The sequence below is a fragment of the Falco rusticolus genome, chromosome 1 (genome assembly GCF_015220075.1).
Source record: "Falco rusticolus isolate bFalRus1 chromosome 1, bFalRus1.pri, whole genome shotgun sequence".
Classification (NCBI taxonomy): Eukaryota; Metazoa; Chordata; class Aves; order Falconiformes; family Falconidae; genus Falco; species Falco rusticolus.
In genome coordinates, this window is record NC_051187.1 from 108750677 (window position 1) to 108771903 (window position 21227).

The window sequence follows — 21227 nt, forward strand, 5'->3', positions numbered from 1 at the left end:
TAAAAGAACTTAAGCCTTGCACATGTGGGAGGAGATCAGGGCATTATATACCCACTCTGTCCCATGCCGCAGCTTCAGAACATGCAAGCTAAATGGCTTTCATCCCTCACCTTTATTGCTTTTTGCCTATCATTTTCATGGTCCAGGTTGTTATAACAATTTGTACAGTTGCAGTTATTGCAGAATTCACCATTTGCAAAACAATCACAATACCTGAAACAGAAGATGCAGAAGGCATTTGTAAACATGTCTATTACATTGTCATTAACAGAAGTTCCTAGCCTGGTGATACACCTATGTACCAATCAGGGTAAGGGCCACCCTATGTTCAACTCCACACGTACAAGTGGTATCAGCCTCCTTGCAAAGCCTAAATCCTCCAGTGCAGGTCTAGTTGCTGTCTAAAGACACAGGTATAGCTCAAGAGTTTGTCTGAGCTGATGTTGACGTAGCACAGGTCCCCACAGAAGCAAGAAAAGCTAATGAGGCTTTTTTCTAGGGTGACTCCTGGGTGGCTGACCCACATATTAAGGGCCATCCTGCTGCAGCCCATCTTGCAGCCAGTTCCTAGCCCTGCCAGTTCAAGCCGGCCTTCAGGAGCTCTCATACAGCTGAAACAAAAGGCAGGCGATTGGACTGCCAATCAACAGGCAAACCGACTAACATAACGAGTCTTTTTTTGTTAGTTTTGCCCATAAACTGTTTGCAGCTGTGAACTGAGGCAGAGTTCACCAAAGCAGGGATGGAAGAACAGAAAAGGAGTAAGGAGTGGTACACCTCATAGGCTTTGAAGCACAGGTAATGAGGGAAAGGACCTGAATGAGGATAAAGCTGTGGTTATCAGAAACTTTTTAAAGGGACAAGTATGTGGATAAAAACCAAAATATTGACGCGAAAAGCCAATCACATTGCCAGGCCTCTTATGTACCTCTGCTACCTCTCACCAAAAACATGATCTCACCATCCCATCGGTCTGATATGTGGAAGCACCACATTCAGCCCCAGCTCAAACATGGCTCTGGGCCACAACAAACTGCCATGCTTCAATGCTTCCAGTACCACCTCTAGCTATAGCTGATAGAAACTGCGGATCCTCTTCAGCTGCTTTTCAAAACCTGCTGGGACCATACGTTCATCTTTAAGGAGCCCAAACCCCTTGCACAACTGGCTTCCTGGGGCTTGCCCTGGGTAACACTACAAGAACTAGATAAGGGTTGCCCTGGAGTCCACTATAACTATTCATCTTCTTGAACTGCGTTTGAGTGATTTTTAGCATCCTGAATGGTCTCAGGGATAAAACCACATGAAAAGCTTTTTCAACCTGTAATAGCTCTCCTTTCTGCCTTGTTTGAAATTCAGTAGTGGAATGGTCCTGGTTTCCGAAACAAAGAGTGCCAGCATCAGCCCAGAGCATCAGTGAGCATACAACTACTCCGAGTTCTCTTCTTTGTAGAATAGGCTACATGCTTACCTTCAACATTCATTTGGGAAAAAGCAACTCCCCTTTCAGGCAGGAAAAAGTTTTACTAGTGAGAAAGCACCTTTGCCAGAGCGAATTAGCCATTTGCTCTGCACCAATGCCTAGCCACTTAAAGATACAATTACAGTAACTTACAAGAAACGTTCATTTCCAAACAGCATTCTGAAGGTGCAAGGCATCACCAGCAATGCCATTGTTCTCCCAGAACTTCTAGAGCATTCAGGTGCTGATGACTAAAACAAGTGGAAAATCCTAAGCATCTAACATATATTTGGCACTATGAAGTCAGTCACGTATGTTGTAAAACATCTGAAAAAACATCTACAACATCTTCCCATTTCCAATGTCTTCTGTGCAACAGACAATTTTGAGGCTAGGAAGCACAGGGCACACCTCCCCACATAGAGGTGGGGTGCATTACATGAAAAGAAACCCAAGCTGAAAAGTTTAAATATACTTAACTTGGGTTTAGATACTATTGCATCACTTTCTTTTTGAGTAGCACACCACTGTCTACGACTCAGAGAACCACAGATTAATTTCAGTATCTCCTCCTGTTATTGTCCCAAAATTGGTAAACTGACTTTGCCTCAAGTTAAGGAAACTTAGCATCTCCTCAGCTTAAAATGCTTTTATGTCAAATTCTTACAAAGACACTGAATGGAAGAGCAAAATATCTCATGAGGGTGACAGACTCGGACCTATCAGTGAAGAATCACTTGCCTATTCAGTCATTTAAAAGACACACTGCCAATTTTTTCTGAAGTATTTGATACAGCATGGTATTACTGATGTGCTTCATCAAAGTATAGTAAATGCCCACTGATGATACTATGGGATGCTGCTTCACTTATAGCAACAACGATGCAACTACAGCTGCTGAGTGGAATTGGCTCCAACACACAGCAAGGCTGCAAAGTTAGAAATTGATCAAACGTTAGGGTCCACATAGCTCACAGGAGACGCAAAATTGCACAGGCATTGCAACATCTCCACCAACCTTATCAACATTATCAACAGCAACCTTAAACTAGCATCTAGACATAACTTTTCTGATATACTTAACATTCTATTCTGATAATTGGCATAAATCTGTGATGTCAAAAATAAGGCTTAAAAAACCCACTAAACCCAAGCTGTACTTACAATTTCAAACACAGAGACTTAGTACAATTGCAAGGCTTCCTGGGGCGGTTTGCAGATTCCGAAGGAATTATTCTGGGGGGGAAAAAAGTGCATTTACATACACAGACACTTTTATCCATTTTTTCCTATTTTAAATTCAAGTAAATAGCTCATAATAAGAACTTCAAAAAAATCATTATATTCCCCTTGCATTAGGTTTCTGGCTGACTGTGTTTAAGCAAGTATTATATAGAGTGCCTTTATATAGTGCCTTTCCAACCCAGCAAGAGCTGGGTTATTTGTTGCACATCTGGCTGCATGGCTGAAGTAGAAATGAGACTTAGAGCTAGAGGAAAGATCGTAACTGAAAACTGGAACCAGAGAAAACTTCTCCAGAACCCTTCTACATGCAGGGGGACTAGATCCAACCAAGGTTCACACAACATGCTTGTGCCTTTCCCTTTGTTCTAGTTGGAATTAAACAATAAAAAAAAAAGCTATGGAATAATGGAAAAGCAAGCCAAAACATGGTATTCATTTTATAGATAAATTTTATATCAGAGACAGTCTTTAACTGCTCTTAAAACTCAGACTGTGTGTCCCTAATCACTTTTGATGAGATTTGTTCCATCCCAATCCAGCAATTTCTGCACGTAATACCAGGGAGATTAAATCAAACCCATTTGTTTGAATAGCTGCATCTGGATTTGGGATTCGTTTGCGTCAGTTGAGGTTGCAGCAACAAAAAGCACCTTGGCGCTTATAGCTTCCAGCAAACAGTAACACAAAAGGACTGTGCAGAACAGCTAAGCCTGCTGGATTGGCAAAGGGAAAGTAATACATGTTAGCTGTTATTTTCATCCTTCAAGGAAAAATACAAGACTGAAAAAAACAAAGCCTCCTATCAAAATCCATTTTGGGCTTTGGTGCCATTTTGCTGTTCAGCTGGGTGTCTGCAGATGCTAAGCATCTAGCTCTTGAATTGTCCAGCACCTCCTTCCAGCAATGTTCAGAAACAGTTGAGGCCTTTAGCTCCCAGATGCTGATGCAAAATGAAGACTGAGCGACAGGGAGCTTCCAAGTCAACTTCCTGCTACACAGGTTCGAAAAACAGAAAGGAAAACACAGCTCTGATAAAGAGACTGGCTCCATTGTCAGACAGATCCATGTCCTTTAGTCAGAGGTAATAACCACGCCACAGTATACCAGATTTTCTTGGAAAAATCCCCCAAACTCAAGCATCTCTGCTCCCATCCTTCCTGGTAACGGGACTGAGAGAAGATGCTCATTCAGTAGCCTGTAATGCATGTTTCTGGGTTTTTTTTGCAAAACACTCACCCATTGAATGGTAGCCGTGCTTGGGACTGGATACTAGACGTCCCTGTAAAGCCAGTGTTGCTTGCTATAGATACATATGATGATTGTTGTAGCTAACAAAACAAAAAGGTTAATGCATAGCATGAAAGAAATTAAAGTATACACAAGAGGATGTGTAGCTAGTCTTTTAATTAGCTTTTCAGATATTATTATAAGAATAAGGTGCTTGTAAAGCACAATTTTAGACATTTGTGTAACTTGGAACAGGCAGCAACCTCCTGCCTCCATACTTAGCATAAAAACATTTCTTTAGATAATATTTTTGTTCTGTATTACAGTGTCTACAGCCATACAAACACCACAAAGATCACACACAGAAGTAGTCAGTCCACAAACACTTCCAGCTCCTAAAAACATGTTCATTTCCCCCCTTCTTTTCCTAAGCAACCCTGCTCCTAATAAAGTAGGATTGCTTCCTGCACAAATTACTTCAGTAGTTTCCTTAATATATACAAGGCACTTATTGCGGAATTAAATAAAAGCAATTAAAATGATTTACATTCCAACCTCTTTGCATACCTGGACCCACAGTTTATTTTTCATGCTAAACCCCCAAAAACTTGCAAGAACCTTCCAAACGACACTGTCTTGTGCTACCTTCTTTAATATTATCTATGTGCAGCCCTTTTCTCCTGCTGAGACAGGTTCTGAAGACAGATCGGCACATAGCAAGATGTGGACCTAGTGGGGCCAGGTCAAACAGGACAGATTGTGTTCGCAACACAAAACCTCTGAGAAGAGGTCCAACAAATGGATTTAGTTTAAGGTAAGATTTGTGGAAGTGGACTGGAAGAACACACTAAGAGTCTTCAGGGTCAAACTGCAGCTGTGACAAAACTAGAAGGGAACCAAGAAATTACGTTGGTACCAGTAGTGCCATTAGCTGACAGGAATCCTTGTTTGTACAGAATGGCTGGTCAGCTTTCAGCAGGAGGTTTCATTTATTCTCCTTTTCATTCTGACTGTTGGTCAGATCTTGGCAAAGAGCAAAAAACTAATTCCTAGGCCTTGGTTGGTGTGACTTGTACCACCTGCTCCTGATCCCTGGTAATGTGGTTAGCATAACTAACACCATCTTAAAACGCAAGCAGCCATTCTCTGTGTCCAAGCAGGTCACATATTTGTTCCCTTTCTCCTCATTATCAGGCCCTGAAGTTCCTATGAACCACATAGAGAAACCAAACAGATTTCTTCTTCCCTTAACTACTGGCCTCAAGATTCCTGGGCACCAGGCTGGTTACTCCCTTCTTTACTGGCCATGAAAGTCTCAGGCGCCTGGCCAACCAGGTGGTGGTGATGACTGTCACAGAACAGGGAAGCACACAAAGCACTGTCTATAAAATCAAGCAGTTACAAGTCCTAAGTGAGGAACTTGGACTAGAACTGCTGCGGGAGAGTGAGACCTGTGGCCCGCTGGTGGCCAGGGATGCCTCCACTGACATCCGCTTCCTCCAAGGGTTGACGGACTCGTATTCTTTTATATGATTTTTGAGTCTAGATTATGATTGTTATATTGATAAAACAAGCCATGTACTAAGATCTGGCCTGATCTGCAGATGGTCTAGGTGATTAGAAATTAAGTTGTATCATAGATTTTGTACTGCTACTTGTGAAATGGTACTACCTGATTCTGTTTATAGAAAAGCTGTGCTATTCTGGTTATAAATTCTACGTTATGCTAATCACAAAATCCTGTTAAGAAAATAAAGCTTTAATCGTAACTACAGTTTAGTGCTGTCATCATTCTGCCAAGGATCCCTAAAAGAAATTGTTTGTCCTCTTAATGTCAAGCGACAGTTGGGGAGCAAGACCTTTAAGAAGAGGGTAGTACATTCCACAACAGCACTATTTCCTTATTTATCTTTGGGTTAACACCGTACCTGTGTGACATACTGAGCTGGAAGGACTGCATACCCAACATTTCCTGTGCCAGGTGCTGGTGCCAGTACAGTGCCCGGTGGGAGGTTGGTGAGGTTGGGCTGGATCTGTGGCAGTGGAGTGGCTGGCATAATAAGTCTTTGCTGGGGCTGACTAGTAGTAACTATCTGGGAAGCTGGGTTGATCGGTTTGGGCACCACCTGGAGACAAAAGAGGTCTTTATGAAATTGGTGTTTTGTTGATTCAGAATGCACTTTTATTAACAGAACATTTCATTACAGTGCTGAAACTGGACTTTTTTTCCATCCAGCCAAAATAAGTCAAGAATATGCATTTTACATTTAGCTCACCTGTTTCACAGTCTGTGCTGGCACTATGGGAACAGACATCCGCACTGGGGTTGTGTTCACCACCACTGGCTTTGCTAGCATCAAGAAACAACATCACATTAACACACATTATTCAAAGTCCACAGTTCAGTCCTCCAGAATTTCACATACACGTAACACAAAGGTACTTAATACTGTAACTATGTGCTGAGAGTAACTGGCCAAAGTCACGGCACATAACATTTATGTCTGAAGAGCACCTTTGTAAACAAAGATGCATGCACTCTTGTGCAAATACATTTCACAGCAACGGCTGAAAAGCCAGCTTGGGTGCAGAGCTCCTCTGGACATGGGTTTTAAACCACAGCTTGGTTTGAAATCCTTTATTCCATCACCGCTCTGGAAAGCATAGACAGAAACATCTGGTGCTTCTAAAGCATTTTACGTGGAAGGATCTTCATGTTGCAGGAATTTTGGCAATGTGTTTGTGGGCTGTACTGAGGATATACATACAGAGGATCTGGGACTTGCCACAAGTCACTCACAAAGCTGGTAAACTAGGGAAAAGCAATCTAAACTGCTCCAAGAATGCTCTGTAGTTGGGCCTGCAATTTGACACATACAGAGGAGCATTTCCACATACAAACCAGATGTAACAGTAGAATATGAAACTTACAGGAGTCTACCACAACACCAAGTACATCTGGCAGTCTTGATTGATCTCTATTACATACTCACTTTAATCCTTATAAAACAAACATGAAAAAAGCCATAAAAACTTACTTTAGATAATACATTAGCACTAGCACTTACCTTGTTGAAGAGGCTGTGTATTCGTACTGGGATTTTGACTGGCTGATTGGGTTGAACTATTGGCTGTTGTGGCAGTAACGAGTCTGACATAATGGAACTTGCTTCCAGGTACCTGAATCTGCTGAACATTGGGCGCAGTTGCCAAGGGAATAATCGTCTTAAATTGAGATGTACCCACTCCTCCTACAGTAATGGTCTGCACTGCTGATTTCACAGCCTGTTAAGCCAACACAGACAGTGCGAAGTTACTTGTACAAAGGCAGAAAGAACATCAGCGTGTTTATTCCTCAATTTGTCAGTGAGCAACTCTTTAATCCTTTGAGAAGCAACTCAGTTATCCCCATTTTTGTTTTCAAAAGTAAAACAGATGTGAAGGGATTAAATGTCTCTCAACAGCTCAGCGCAAACTCACTTCCATTTTGAATGCTCTACACCAAACAACAGAGTAAACAAATATTTACATGAGTAGGGTGACTCAGTCCACTCCCTCAGATACGTCTGCCAAAACACTTCAGGGTGAGTACAGAGAACATTGCTCAGTTTGTATTCAAAAATCAAGCCACAAATCAACCTAGGTATATTCCTACGAATAAAAACACAAGGCAGCAACTTGCAGAACTGTTCACACTGGACTGTGGTGTGATTTATCTCTGTGTGTACAGATACGTCCTTTTACGACAGGTTGCAACCAATACACAGAAATCACTGTGCAGCCCTTAAGAAAGAAATGGAACAGAGTCCAAAAACTGATAACTGAAGACATGAGAAAGAGAGCACAAGCTGAGAAATGAAAGAAGCAAGAACAATGAAGAACAGCAAAACAAATTTGTTAAGAAAAAAAGCAAAAAGGTGAAAGGTAGCTCAGTAGACCTGTACTACCTCACAGCTGCAATAACGGTACATTTGGAATTTGCCAGATTTCATCTTCCCAGTTTCTCTCAAACTACAAACTGGTAACAACCAAGTGTTTATTTTATTTATACACATTCATAAATCTACCAGTTTGATAGCAGCCTCTTTTTCCAGCCTCGCTGACAACCTCAAACCTTGGTTTATTCCTCCTTTTTCTCCTTCCATCTAACTTCTTTTGGAGCTTAGCTTTTTATTCTCAGTATCTTTTAGTATCAGTATTAAGCATATAATTGTCCTTGGCATTAAGTTTTAGTATTAAATTTGGTTGATAGTATTATGTGACTTCCTACTAGAGCGTTTTCACAGCTCCCCAGCTTTCAGCAACTACACAAATGAAGTCTCAATTTGCACATACTTCACTGGAAATATAAGCCCAGTCTTTTACAAGGTGATGTTTTTGCAGGATTTTTTTAAAATACCAAAACCTCAACAACCCAGAGCAATTCAAAATAAGCACTATCTGCAAGCAGTCACAGCCTAAGTGTTATCACAGGGAGACCAGCATGGGCAAAGTTCCCTCTAGCACACAAATTAGTGGCCGCTATCCAAGAACACCTGGAAAAACTGAAATTCATGTGACAGTTCTTCTAAGGGCATATTGAGCCCAGTGAAGACAGGTGAAACCCTTATGTTGTGCCAGATAGCTCTGGATCAGAACTCAGCATGTATACCCCACAGCCATCTTTGTTTTGTCACTTAGGGTACTCACATTAGAGCAACTTATCCATTTAACAACAGTTTCAAAAAGACAATTTTGCCAGTTCTACCCTGGGGAAAAAAATATGTTCAGATCGTGCTGGTGTCGATGTTCCCATATCAGCATTCCAATTATCACCTGTATCAGGAAGACGAGACTGGCACAATTTGTCCAAGTCTCTGGTGTCGTGGCATACATACAACTGTGTCCACTCCCTGCTATATCCACTCTGGTTATTTACATTCATAGGCATCCCCTCATGTTTACCAAAATGGGAATACATACATTAAGATAGAAGAAGATTCACCCAAGATTACAAAAGAGGAAAAAGGTAAGAACTGTAGTTTGTAATCAAGGTCAGTCTTGTCTTGTCATTCATTAACGCAGATCAATTTATCAAAGGTATTATGGAAAACCCTGATATTTTTCTAGAAATGAGACACAAGAAATTAATAATTTTTAACTCTGTAGGTCTCAGACCATGGTGTCTTGCTTATGCAGACCTCTACCACAAGGATATGAACTCCACTGTTGCAAACCTCAGAAACGCCTGGAAAATAGCCCTAGTCAGTGGCACAGAAACACTGGTAGAAGAGATAAAACCACCCAAAGAACATTTCCTCGTGTCACGGGGAGCCCTTCAGATGATTTCGGAGATTCAGTATACGGAGACGAGAACTTGCACCAAGTGGTGCTTTCCAGATTGGAAAGCTGATTTCCAACAGCGTGCCCTCATAAGGGCTTGCAACAGTTTGCGCCTCTCAACTGAAGCAGCGCACACTCCTTGGGGCAATGCTCTTGCCAATTCTCAAGGAAACACCACTACAAGAACACCTTGGGACTGACCACTGCCAATCTGCAGTTCAACACTCCCAGTTTCCCGCAAGCGATGAGACAGAGACACTCTAGAAGACAAAGGAAAGTCAGTTTGTACCTGGGTGGTTGTGTGGTTGACTATAGCCTTCCCAGGGGAGGAGGGTGCTGATTGCTGCACTGTGAGGATCTGCTGTCCTAATGCTACATTCAGTGGGACGCCCACCGTCTTCTGGGGGGAGTTGGGAGGCTGGGAGGCCACTGACACCACTGCTAGCTGCTTGGCAAAACAAAGAAGCAGTTTAAATCTCCGTGGAGGATACAAGACCCTGTACATATACATTTCCCTCCTCATGAAAGTACAGTTCTCCACCAGTACAGAGGGTTCTTTCTGTGAGCAAGAGTGCTGTATTTAGTCACAACTCACATGGGTCCAACTGCGCCACAACAGCACATAGACATGTTAGAAACTTCAAGGCATTGCTCGTTTCCAGCAACAAAAAGCCCCTGCAGAAAGCTAGCACAGCTTCTGGGTTTTGGATTGTTTGTTTGTTTTTTTTAAGGAAACTAGCCCGCTGAAGCCTGAGCATTGTCAGGAAGGATTTTCTGAATAGCAGCTTTATAATCGGTACTATGTCTATTTAATCATAAACTGAAGTTTTAAAGGAGAGCTGTGGAAAAGAAGAAAAAAAATATCTCACCTTACGCTACTGATTCAGCCAAACTACAAGAACATCAGTATTTTCAAATCTACTTTCCAGATTCCCTTAGAGGTCTAGTCTTCTGTTTGCATTTCAGCAGAATGTAGTGTTTAAGTACTGTACTCTATACAGCCACACCCTTTCCAAGGCTGGTTTTCTACTTTTTGTTCTAAACTCCCTTCTTTGTGTTTTAAGAGAACTTCCAGTTTTTTAAACCATTTGCTTTTAAAAGATACAATTACTCACCTACGGCAAATTCAAGATGTAACCCTAAGAGCCTTTTTACCCCTACTTGATGCTAATTTTGATTCTAGACTTGTATTTTTTTTACTTCTTCCTCATGTTGCTTTCCTCACTAATAATTCTCAAACAAGAGTCCCCTATCCATTTCTATAAGATTACATAGCTAAAGCATGGCCAAACTCAGAGAACTCTTTACTCTTATGCCAGTTTCTATACACGATACTTAGTTTGCACGTGCTATGCATCTTGCATGCCAACTCTTCATCTCTCCAGCAATATTTCTCTTCTCAAGACAATTTTATCAAGTCTAAAATAGAAGCATCACCACGACATCTATAACACAGCTTACGATGGGTGAGTTACCTTTTCTATCTGTTGCCTACCTGTGCTAATCTCCAGCTCTGTATTTTTCAAGGACCATTGCAAATGCCATTTACTGCAGACGCGGTTAAGGAAGACTAAATTATCTATGCAGTAGCAGGCAATGGTTAATAAGTGCTGATCTATTATCATCAAGGTCTCCTCTTAAACAACCTGTTAACATCTTGTGAAGACACTAAAAGAAATAGTTTGAGCACTTGGCTAAGAGAAAACAGCTGCTCTTGCAATGGATGCTTAGGGAATGGCAAGAAATTGCAGAAATGGGAAACTAACGCAGTAATGCATATTTACTTAAAACCACAGGAAGGGAACCAGTTGCAAAAAACCTAGCTTAGGCCATTACCACAGAGCACTGTGATGCATAATGGAGACTGAAGAGGAAGGATCATAAACAGCTTGTAGCAAAGACACAGAGAGCTCCATTCAGACAGCTGGCAGGAGAGACAGAAGGCTGCAGCCAAAAGCAGGTCCTTACCTTATTAGGGGATTTGAGTGGGGAGATAGCTATTTTATTCGGTGTCTGTTGTGTTGTTGTACTCAAAGATGATCCAATGACTCCACTCTCAGAGATTGTTATTGTCTTTGGTGGTGTTCCTGGAGCAGACTGTGAAAGAACCCTACCTATAAACAAGGAAGATACCATCAACTCAAGTTATCCCTGCTTACATTAATTTTTAAAGCAAAGTTTTCTCTGCATATCGTGCAAATGATCCCTACTTCTGATAGCGTATTACCTGGTAGGAAGGACATTGGTATTCTTTAAGTTAGATTTAGCAACAAAGAAGAAAATAATTGGCATTATTGCAAATAAAAAGTTTGCTCAGGTTTAATAAAGCTGAAATGTACACTGAGCTTTCTGTGACATTCAGCTGAAAATTCTTGAAGCCAGGACAGCATCCTGAGGGGTGCAGTCCTCCAATACACATGCGCTGGGCACAAACACCCAGCCAGCTGGCAGTTCCCCAGGAACTCCCTGGGCTGCTGCCAACACAGAGAGAAACTGAGCATCTGCAGGGGGCTACTTCCTTTTAAAAACCTCGGCTATCAGAAATGAGCTGTGTTACAGTGACCAAGGAAAAGGTGTTTGGTCTGTCCAAGATCAACTCTTAGTTGTGGGTTTTTTAGGTTAAACATCAAAACCAGCAGCTCCAAATCATGAAATCAGCCTTCAGAACTTTTTTGGTTTGTTTTTTTTAGCCCATACTTCTAAGTTTCTTTCTAAAGAGTGCTTGACCACTGAGCTTTTCCTCTACTGCACTCATTTCTGCCGTAGCTTCTCTGTCACTGTGCTGGTTTTGGCTGGAATAGAATTAATTTTCCTCATAGCAGCGAATAAGGGGCTATGTTTTGGATTGGTGCCGAAAACAGTGTTGATTATGTTTGTTATTGGTGAGCAGTGTTTATGAAGAGCCAAGACCTTTTCTGCTTCTTACCCCACCTGTGAGTACAAGAATTGTACAAATGCAAAAAAAGTACAAGTGCACAAGAATTTGGAAGGAGACGCAGCTGGGACAGCTAACCCAACTGACCAAAGGGATATTGCATACTATATAACCTCATGCTCAGCTTATAAAGCTGGGGGAAGAAGGAGGAAGAGGGGGACATTCAGTGTTACGGTGTTTTGTCCTTCCCAAGTAACCATTATGCATGATGGAGCTCTGCTCTCCTGCAGATGGCTGAGCACCTGCCTGCAGATGGGAAGCGGTGAATGAATTCCTTGTTTTGCTTTGCTTGTGTGCGTGCCTTTTTGCTTTACCTATTAAACTGTCTTTATCTCAACCACTGAGTTTTCTCACTTTTAGCTGCGTGGTGCCTAGTTGCCATCAGGGGTTAAACCACAACAGTCACTCATTTTCTTGTACTACATTTATCAAAATAAGAAACGCACACGCACACTCAGGCATGACTTTTCTGTCCAGCACAAACCAGTGGCATGACAAGTCAAGTAGAACTAACAAGAAAAAGCATCCTCGTGGCAAGCTGCCTTCCTCTGAGGTCTACGTGCTGTAAAATAACCTTCACTTTTGTACAGTCTAAGTAACAGCACAGACAGTTGCTAGCAGCTGCTAAAGCCACACACAACCTGAAAAATGTGAGTCTGTAGGAATTCTATCATCTCCAGTATTCACTGCTTTGAGCTTGTTCTTTCCTGGTGACAGCTTTCCCTTTCTCACTACATGCCCTCTGTGCCCCCTGGCATCAACTTCCTAAACAGAATCTGGCTGCTTATATTGACAAGTCTTAAATTTAAAACTTCCACCTCAGCTTCCAGAAATTCCCAGGCAATTAAAAATACTTATCAGATTCATAAACAGACATATATAAACATCAAAACACAACACTCAAATGTTACACCTTCCCCAAAATGATGCCAGCCTCTTGAAGCTGGCAAGCTGCACTGGCTGTTTGGGATGGTGAGAGGAAAGGCAGATGTTTACAAAGATTTCCCTCTCAATTAGAGATGCATCTTCACCTCCCACTGATGATTCTCTCACAGGCTGAGGGAGAGGTAGTCTTGATTTTCCAACATACTGATTTAAAAACTGGAAGTTTGTTTATTTTGTAACATATCCGTTTATCAACATTATGTAGGTATGTTTTGATTTGGACATTTTCCCTTCATTCTGGAGACAGCAAACTTAAACATATGCTATTGGTAGTATTATTTTTGTTTTGGTTCCTTACTGTTTACCAGTTTTCATGTATTGCTAGATGAAAATGTAATGCAGCTCTAAGTGGCTTATTTTGGGGTTTTTAATCGTTTTAGGTTGGGTGGTTTTTGTTTACTTTTTTTTTAACACACACGAACAGCTTAATGTAAATATTTATAAACAGTAGAACAATCTTATTCACAGGTCTGTATGTATGATAGGGAACTGTTTGAGAAAGAGCTAAAACTAGGGAGTAGGATGGAGAATCCCTCTTTCATCTGAAACATGAATCAGGCTTCAGGGTGCAGGCAGCCTGACAACTCAAGGAAAAGACTATGTTTCAGTTTTGTGCCATTCACTTGTATTTACCAAAGTTTCGAGAACAGGACACTGTTGCATTCTTTTTAAAACCAGCTCAAGTCCCAGTTCTGTAAAGGCTTAACTAATTTGTTTAAACATGTGGAAAAAATTTTAAGCCTACTTGGGTTGGTCAATCTGGAAGCAGTTGAAGATACCCTTCAAAGCTCTGAAGATGACTGGCTTCCTACATTCATCATTTTCAGGTAATTTACGTATCTTGGATGTTACTTGCATACATGCAATGATGCATTCAGCAAGGGACACATCAGTCCCACTGCCACAATAAACAAATGTTTACACTGTGAATTTTTTTCTTTAATTCTGTTGTTTAAAGGACACAAACAGATTTGTTTTCCAAAGACACAAACCCTTTCATATTTGCCTTAATTACTTTTTTGTGATGCTTATTTTTGAAGTGAGCAACTTAACAGAAACAACACAGCTTTATTCACTTGTTACTCAAGCATTTTTCCTGTTATTTGCATGTATTCAATTGTCCAGCTGTAAGCAGATTAAAGTAATAGAAGAGCATGTGTCTCCTTTTCCCCCTGTGTATTTATATAATGTATCTACAAATACTTTCTGTTTATCAAGCAGCCTTTTCTCTGGCTGTGAGGTGGTTTTTTTCCTCCTCACCAAAATCCAGAGAGCAAAATCATCTTACAGTAAAAGCAAAATGATCAAACTCTACCACCACAAATATAGTTCTAAACAAACACTGTGTAAAGGTACCAACAACTGCATTTATCTGCTTCCACCCACAAAATACTCTGATTTATTTTTCCAATTGCTTGAGGTACTTCAACAGAAACTACAGTAAAATCATCAAGACCAAAAGATCTCTACAATCATCATCTCTTTGAACAGCCTTTAAAAAATGATAAAGCAAAACAAGTCAAAGTAGTACAACCTGCAATGACTGGTGACACTTGAGTGGTCTGCCCTGTAACAGCTTTGCTATTAATCGGTTTTGCAAAGATCAGCTTGGTGATCACAGGGCCAGAAGTTGGGGTTCGGGTCTTCTTCGCAATCTGAAAGATGGAGGAAAAGAGATCTAAAGTAACTTGAGCATTTTTGATCTAAATTATCGTATTGTTAAATATGTTAGAAAAAGGGCAATACTCGCACAGATAATCAGAAGAATAATTGCTTCTCACATTTCATCTCAATTTCTCTCTATGGAGAGAACTAGGATATCATCCATGCCACTTAGAAAACTAACCACCAAAGCAGGATAGCCAAATCCCTTACAGCTTTTTTTGTAAGATATCTCTCTGTGCAAACATACCTCATCCTCAAGATGCTATAATTATTTCTTACATGCTGTTAGGTCTAGATCAAAATGTTAGAATTAAACCCAGAGCTCTCAATATCTGAAGCTTTAAAAAAGGTTAGATCTTTTCCAGCCAATTGGGACACACTGTGTTCCTCCAGTGATTTAAATGTAGCAACTACTACTCTGAAATATCTCTTGACCTACTCTTGACATGGCAGCATGCTTTTATCCTGCAAATGGGGAAAGAGCTTTCTGCCACAGTTCTCAAAAAGTAGGTGGATCATCAGTCCCTGGAAGTTTTGGGTACACACTAGCCAGGAAGAAATCAGTTTGCTACATCCAGGCCCAAAGGAGTCTTTTCTTCCTTCCATGATCCAGCCTCTGAAAACACAGCTGGACCAGAAACATACATGTGCACCTTTACGACACTGATAAACTTGAAATCTTTATAAGCAGGGTTTTATAGTCTTAAAATCTTAAACAAGCCTTTTTCCCCTTTTCCATACTGACAGAAGTTAACTACCAGATGTATTTATCCTAATAGCTCCTACACATCAGCATCCAGCTGGTAAATAGTTCAATTAAGAGGCTGACTTCTTTTAAAGACTATTTAAGCCTGTTGATTGCAGAGGCTGCCTACAGATGTGGACTATGTCTAAGATCTTCCCCGAGTCCAAAAGAGCACACTGCAAGACATTAATGAAGTCCTTACACTTACCCACCCCACAGGTCAGGCCCATGCTGCCTCTCCTCCGCACACACCCCCAGCCACATCCCCTGGGCACCAGCTACCAACTCCAGCCACATCGAAGTCATGACATTAGCGTCTCTGTGGGGAGCCACTTTTGCTACTCAAGCAGTTCGCTGGAGAAATCTGACTGACATGCAAAGATACAGAGATGACAGCTACTTTTAACAGCCTGAGAAAGTTACGAGTACTTAGATGAAGCAATTGAGTAGGCTGGATGTTATGGTTTCCTACACAAAACCCTATTTATAGAATTTGCTGACTGAAAACACCTCCTTTACAGTAGAGTAACACCAAAACATCTGAAATATTCAGCAGCACCTAACGAATTCCCCAGCTGCCCTGCAAAAAGCACACACATGAGGCTGTTCCAGCTTCCAGCAGCACACACACACGGCTGGGGACACCAGAGCCCCCCTGCTATGGCACACAGACTCCAGCCTTCGTGCCTGAGCTGTGCCTAGCCAAGGAAAGCCAGGAACGAGCGACACTGACACCGGGCAGTGCCAGAAAACAGACCTCATTTGAAACATTAAGTTGTTTGAAGAAGAAAACTTCATTCATATCCCAGTTGACAAATTCAACTCAAAGTCATTTTAACACCTCAGGGATTCAGTTCTCTTAGCACATACAAGCTGATAGACGAGCAGGCATTTTATCTGTAATGTATCTTATTATTTTTGTAAATTTGCACATCTTTTAATTTCTGATAAATGCCCCAAACTTCGTCTGCCTGATTTGAGCTTTCCATTCTGCTGAAATTAATCTTATCCTGCCATAAGGTATTACTGTAACTGAACTGCTATTGCTTTTACTCTGAAGCGAGGGCAAAGTCTGGCTCAGAACATGATCACCATCCAGCAGGAACAGCCAGCTCTGGACAACAGCAGTCATTTCCCAGCAACAGTCAATAAGCATGCTTAAATGACTTACATGAATACATATAAAATACTAGCTACCTGTCAGCATGAAGTATTTCAGAAAAACCGTAAAAATCCCAAAACTATAGCTGGTCAATGCAAGTAGCCCTGCTTCCCTCAGCCTCAACTTACAATATCCTCTACTGATAAACTCCCCCTTGCTTTTCAGGTGAACTTTTTCTCTATGAAAGTCATCTAACAAATGAGTGAAATCCCTCAGGGCTTAGGAAACACAGCAAAACTCAAACATGGTTGATTATAGGTGAGGAACAGCCCTTGGCCCCCAAGTGCACGCCATGAACTCCTGTTTTTGCCACTCTAGTCTTTGCCACTAGAATTGATAACCCTAGCCATCTTCTAGGCATCTAGAAGTGAGAGCCTTCTAGTTATCGGTGAGAAACTTGCTACCCATTTCAGAAGAGACTGGAGAAGCCAGAGAAAACAGTCAACATGACAGACTGCCCCTTTGATGCTTCAGAAAGAGCAAGTTCTCCAGAGCACTCTGCCATGGCCTGTACTAATTACAAGAAGCTTAATGTTATTCCTCTGACTGTGTAAACTAAGCACGCTCCCTGCGAGTTACTTAGAAATAAAGTGAAAAATATTTCCTGGGGCAACAAGCTCTTCCACAAGAAAATTATGGTATTTAGAGGCACACACCAACCTTCTTCCCCCTACGGAAGTAGACAGATTTATCTGCATTGCTATTTAAAAGGTCAATTAGTGTCTTTCCAATCACTCTCCAGTAAACAAGATGAACAGGCAAGTTTCTACAGCCAGACTTTGTTTTCAGTGGTCAAACAGTGTTCCATACATATAGAAAAAAGCACATACATACCTTGCATTTACTGCAGGACTGAATACCCACATAGTCAGCTACCACAAAGGAGCTAACATACTATAAAAATCCACTCCCTAGAGGACCTCATGGGAGCTTGTCCATGTAGCCACACCCTATGTAATTCATATTTGGCATAAAATGAAAAATCAGGGACTCTAGAAACAGAAGAGGAGAACAGCGTACTTCAGAGAAGATGAAGAAACTGAGCTTGGAATGAGAGTTTGCTCTGAGGTTAGGGAGTGCATGAGGTCACTTCTCCACGATGAGATGAAGCCACAATGATGGCTTAGCAGTTGTCTTGCCATGGCAGCAACAATGCTATGGACACACAGATTTATTTGCTGAAACACAAAGCCAGTTACCACATCAGGAGAAGTTCAAGTTAGACTAGCTTAGTGACAGCAATGACAACAGGTCTGGACATCTGGTTGAGAGTCCTCTGCAAGGCCAAACCCTTGCTTAATGCACTTGGACTGAAGCAGTACACCAGTAAGCACATCACTGTTTTTAAGCCTGTACACGGACAAGACCCACAACCTGAAAGCAGATGCACTTGCCTAGTAGTTTTGTCCACACATCCTGGGAAGTGTTTTCAACTAAATCAGACAAGCTGCCAATGGACAGTACAATCCTCTGGACATAGATTAAGCCCAAGGTCCTGCCACATTTTACACCTCACAGCCTCATACCTCTAAAACTGCAGTCAGGATTCCAAGGAACATTTTGCTCTATCCATTATGCCCTTTCTCAAGTGCTGAGATTTCAAATGTCACAATTAAGATTACTGCAAAGCTAACTGAATTTTTCCAATGACCTGCAAAGCCCCTAGGACAGGGAGGATGTAAGGAGAACTGATGAGCGCTCTTTGTCATCTAATCTTTTACCAATTCACTTCTCGGTACCAAGTCAAACTGCTGTGCTGCCTTTACATGTGAAATACCTGATTCACAAAGCCACAAGAGATAAGCTACACAAGACCCTTGGGAGGCAGGGTGGCATTCACAGCTTCCTTTTCTACTCACTGAAAGGCTAAGAGGCTTGTTCAAGACGATGGGGTAAATGCATGACTTCATTTTCTAAGCCAGAGACTCCAGGCATGGGTTAACTCCCCTGTCATTCATGATAGGGTAGACCATGAATCTCTCGCCTAGCCTCATATATCCCTCCGCTACTCTAAAGGGAAAAGCACTGTCTGGGAAGTGCTAATGTAATCTTCTCTGCAGTATTGGATACTAACTGAACATTGCTGCCTTGCTTTTCATTTGTGCTTCCTCCTCTCCTTATAGAAAAAAAGGTGTTAACAATTCAATCTGTTTTGCAAATGGAAGCAAAGACTTAATAAAAAGAGACCACAAGAAAAATATACTCAAACTGCAATTAACTGTATTTACAAATGGATGCAAGTGACTTTGTAACTGCTTCTGTTAAGAAACCTGCAGAATTCCTAATGAGAAACAGCAGAGGTCAATCACCGCAGCACTGTGTTTCAGTCACTGATGGCACAGGTCATCTCATGCACTCAAGAGCACATCACTCTCCTCAGTTTCCTCTGTCACTTTGCAGTAATTGAAGCCAAGTATCAAGAACTAATTCACTCAAACGTTCCTATGCTGAGTCAAGGGCAGAAGCTTTTTTGAAAGCTATAATGACAAAACCATATCATTAATGATCAAGGTACAAAAATAAAAGCCGCTTAAGAAAATGGGTATGTTTCAAACAGCCATTATTAAACATGTTTTCCACGGGTATGATGTAGCAACAAACAAGGAAAAAGCAGAAATCAGTGCAGGGATCATCTGCAGCTTTAAAACAGTCGTGAGAGTTGCTCACATATGCTTGCCATGAAATACTAGTCAGAGAGCTTACCATTCAGCTAATAACATGCTTAAAATTTTTTAATTTGCCATGTGCAGCAAATTAATTTTTATTAGCTTAGAGTTTAATTTCTCGTTCAATTTAGACTGTAAAATAAATATTTTCACATCATAACCTGCATTGAGTTCTACTTTTCCTTCACTTTAATGAGGTCTTATTTCTGCCTCACTGCCAACTAGAACGAAGTCACTCACATTTTGTTCTGCCATACAGCAAATGAAAAAAATCAGACCCTTTGGGTCATAACCCAAGTCTTTTCAACAGATTTTCAGACCCCAGTAGATTCTCTGTGGTTTCAAATACCTCAAGATCCATGCCACAGAACAGGAACAAAACCTTGTTCAGGTTTTTTAAGTGTCCAGCTTACATTCCTGTCTAGTCTATCAGTATCTATCAACAAGCTTAAGTAGATTTGAGGCAGACAAGATACACCTTTACGAGCTACGGTTAAACCATGACTGTCGTTCTTTTTCAAATTCTCGAAGGTTTTTTTTCCACAGACTTTATTTAAACAAACTAAATGTAATAGGCAGAAGCCACTCTTTCGTAAAAGAGTAAGGCAGCATACACTTTGAATTAAGAACAATAGGCACAGAGAGTTCAATTCCATCTTCCTGAAAGCATGTAGGATTTATTTTTATAAAATGAAAATAATGGGAAGATTCTCTTCAATTTACTGAATTTTAATAGCTCGCTTTCTCTGAGGCAAATTTTAGGTTTCTAGACAGTAGCTAGAGGTAAAGGGCATAAAGTGGTAAATGCATCCACAGATGAAAGCATGGGCTAGGAGCAGCATTCTGTTTTTTAACACAAAGAATAAATGCAAAGGCTGAAAGCAACCGTGTGTCTATCAGTGAAGAAAAGGGACAACTGTTGCAGCAACAAAACTGTTTTTAAGATGTTTCATCAGTATACACTCACTTTACCTGTACTGTTTTTAATTGCTGGGTCTGCAAAACAGAAGGCTGGGCCGCAGTGTTTATCAGCTGACTTCCTTGTGTCAAAGCTGAGACACCAACTACAGGTTTCACTTCTGACCGACCTCCGATAACAACCTTGATCTGCTGGCCTTGTACCTTGGAGTCTCCGCCTTGGGCTTGGGACGTGGCCTTCTGCGCCTGCGGGAGCTGGCTGTGGGGTAATGCTAACACAATAGGCTGGCCAGACTTGCCCAAAGTTGTTACAATAAGCTTTTGTCCATCCGGTTTAATACTCTGATTGCCTATTTTAATATCGGCGGTCTTGTTCAGAATAATTTGATTGGCCGATATAGTGACAGGGGTCTGGGCACCAAGTTTATGGAGACCACTTGGAAAAGTAGGCTTTACAACTGCATTTGCATCAGTTTTTGGGGTTGTGGTGTTCACTGCTGCATCGCCTGAGTGATTGCTGGGTGCAGTAAGTGGTTCTGTGGTGACTGCGGCCGTAGTTGTAGCTGAGGAGTTGCTGGTGGTGCTTATGTTCACTATTTCTTCCAGTTCTGTTTCCATGGGAATCGAATCTCCGATCGGCGACGACACAATAACTGCCTCGATGCTGTCATCTTCCACCAGGGTTATACCAGTGTCCATTATTTCCTCAGGGAGCAAGCTGTTGACTTCTGCTGAAACCACCTCCATTTTAGCAGTTGTGGCAGTGATGACCGGAGCAGGTACTGCAATATTTTAAAAAGTTATTGGCTTCCAGAAAACACACATTTTCAAAGTTTTTATGAATAATATTACCAAAAAAGAAAATACAGCAGCAGATTTTTTTTTAGGTTGAAGGTATTGTGCATGCACAGAAGGGATAGCACAAAAAAATTTAT

At 41.2% G+C, this 21227-nt stretch overlaps 1 protein-coding gene across 6 annotated transcripts in view; it reads right to left on the reverse strand.

Moving 5' to 3' along the window:
- Positions 1-21227, reverse strand: part of LIN54 (lin-54 DREAM MuvB core complex component) — a 41527-nt gene that overhangs the window by 4516 nt on the left and 15784 nt on the right. For 5 of the 6 annotated variants that reach the window (XM_037395475.1, XM_037395431.1, XM_037395448.1 and 2 more), the window contains 10 exons: positions 20347-21074; positions 14671-14791; positions 11225-11370; positions 9546-9701; positions 7003-7219; positions 6211-6284; positions 5863-6060; positions 3944-4035; positions 2627-2698; positions 111-213 (listed from right to left, as the gene is read on the reverse strand). In XM_037395475.1, coding sequence (XP_037251372.1) covers positions 111-213; positions 2627-2698; positions 3944-4035; positions 5863-6060; positions 6211-6284; positions 7003-7219; positions 9546-9701; positions 11225-11370; positions 14671-14791; positions 20347-21039 — 1872 coding nt within the window. In that variant the 5' untranslated portion in view covers positions 21040-21074. The remainder of the gene's footprint in view (positions 1-110; positions 214-2626; positions 2699-3943; positions 4036-5862; positions 6061-6210; positions 6285-7002; positions 7220-9545; positions 9702-11224; positions 11371-14670; positions 14792-20346; positions 21075-21227) is intronic. The other variant, XM_037395466.1, reaches the window with a different exon arrangement.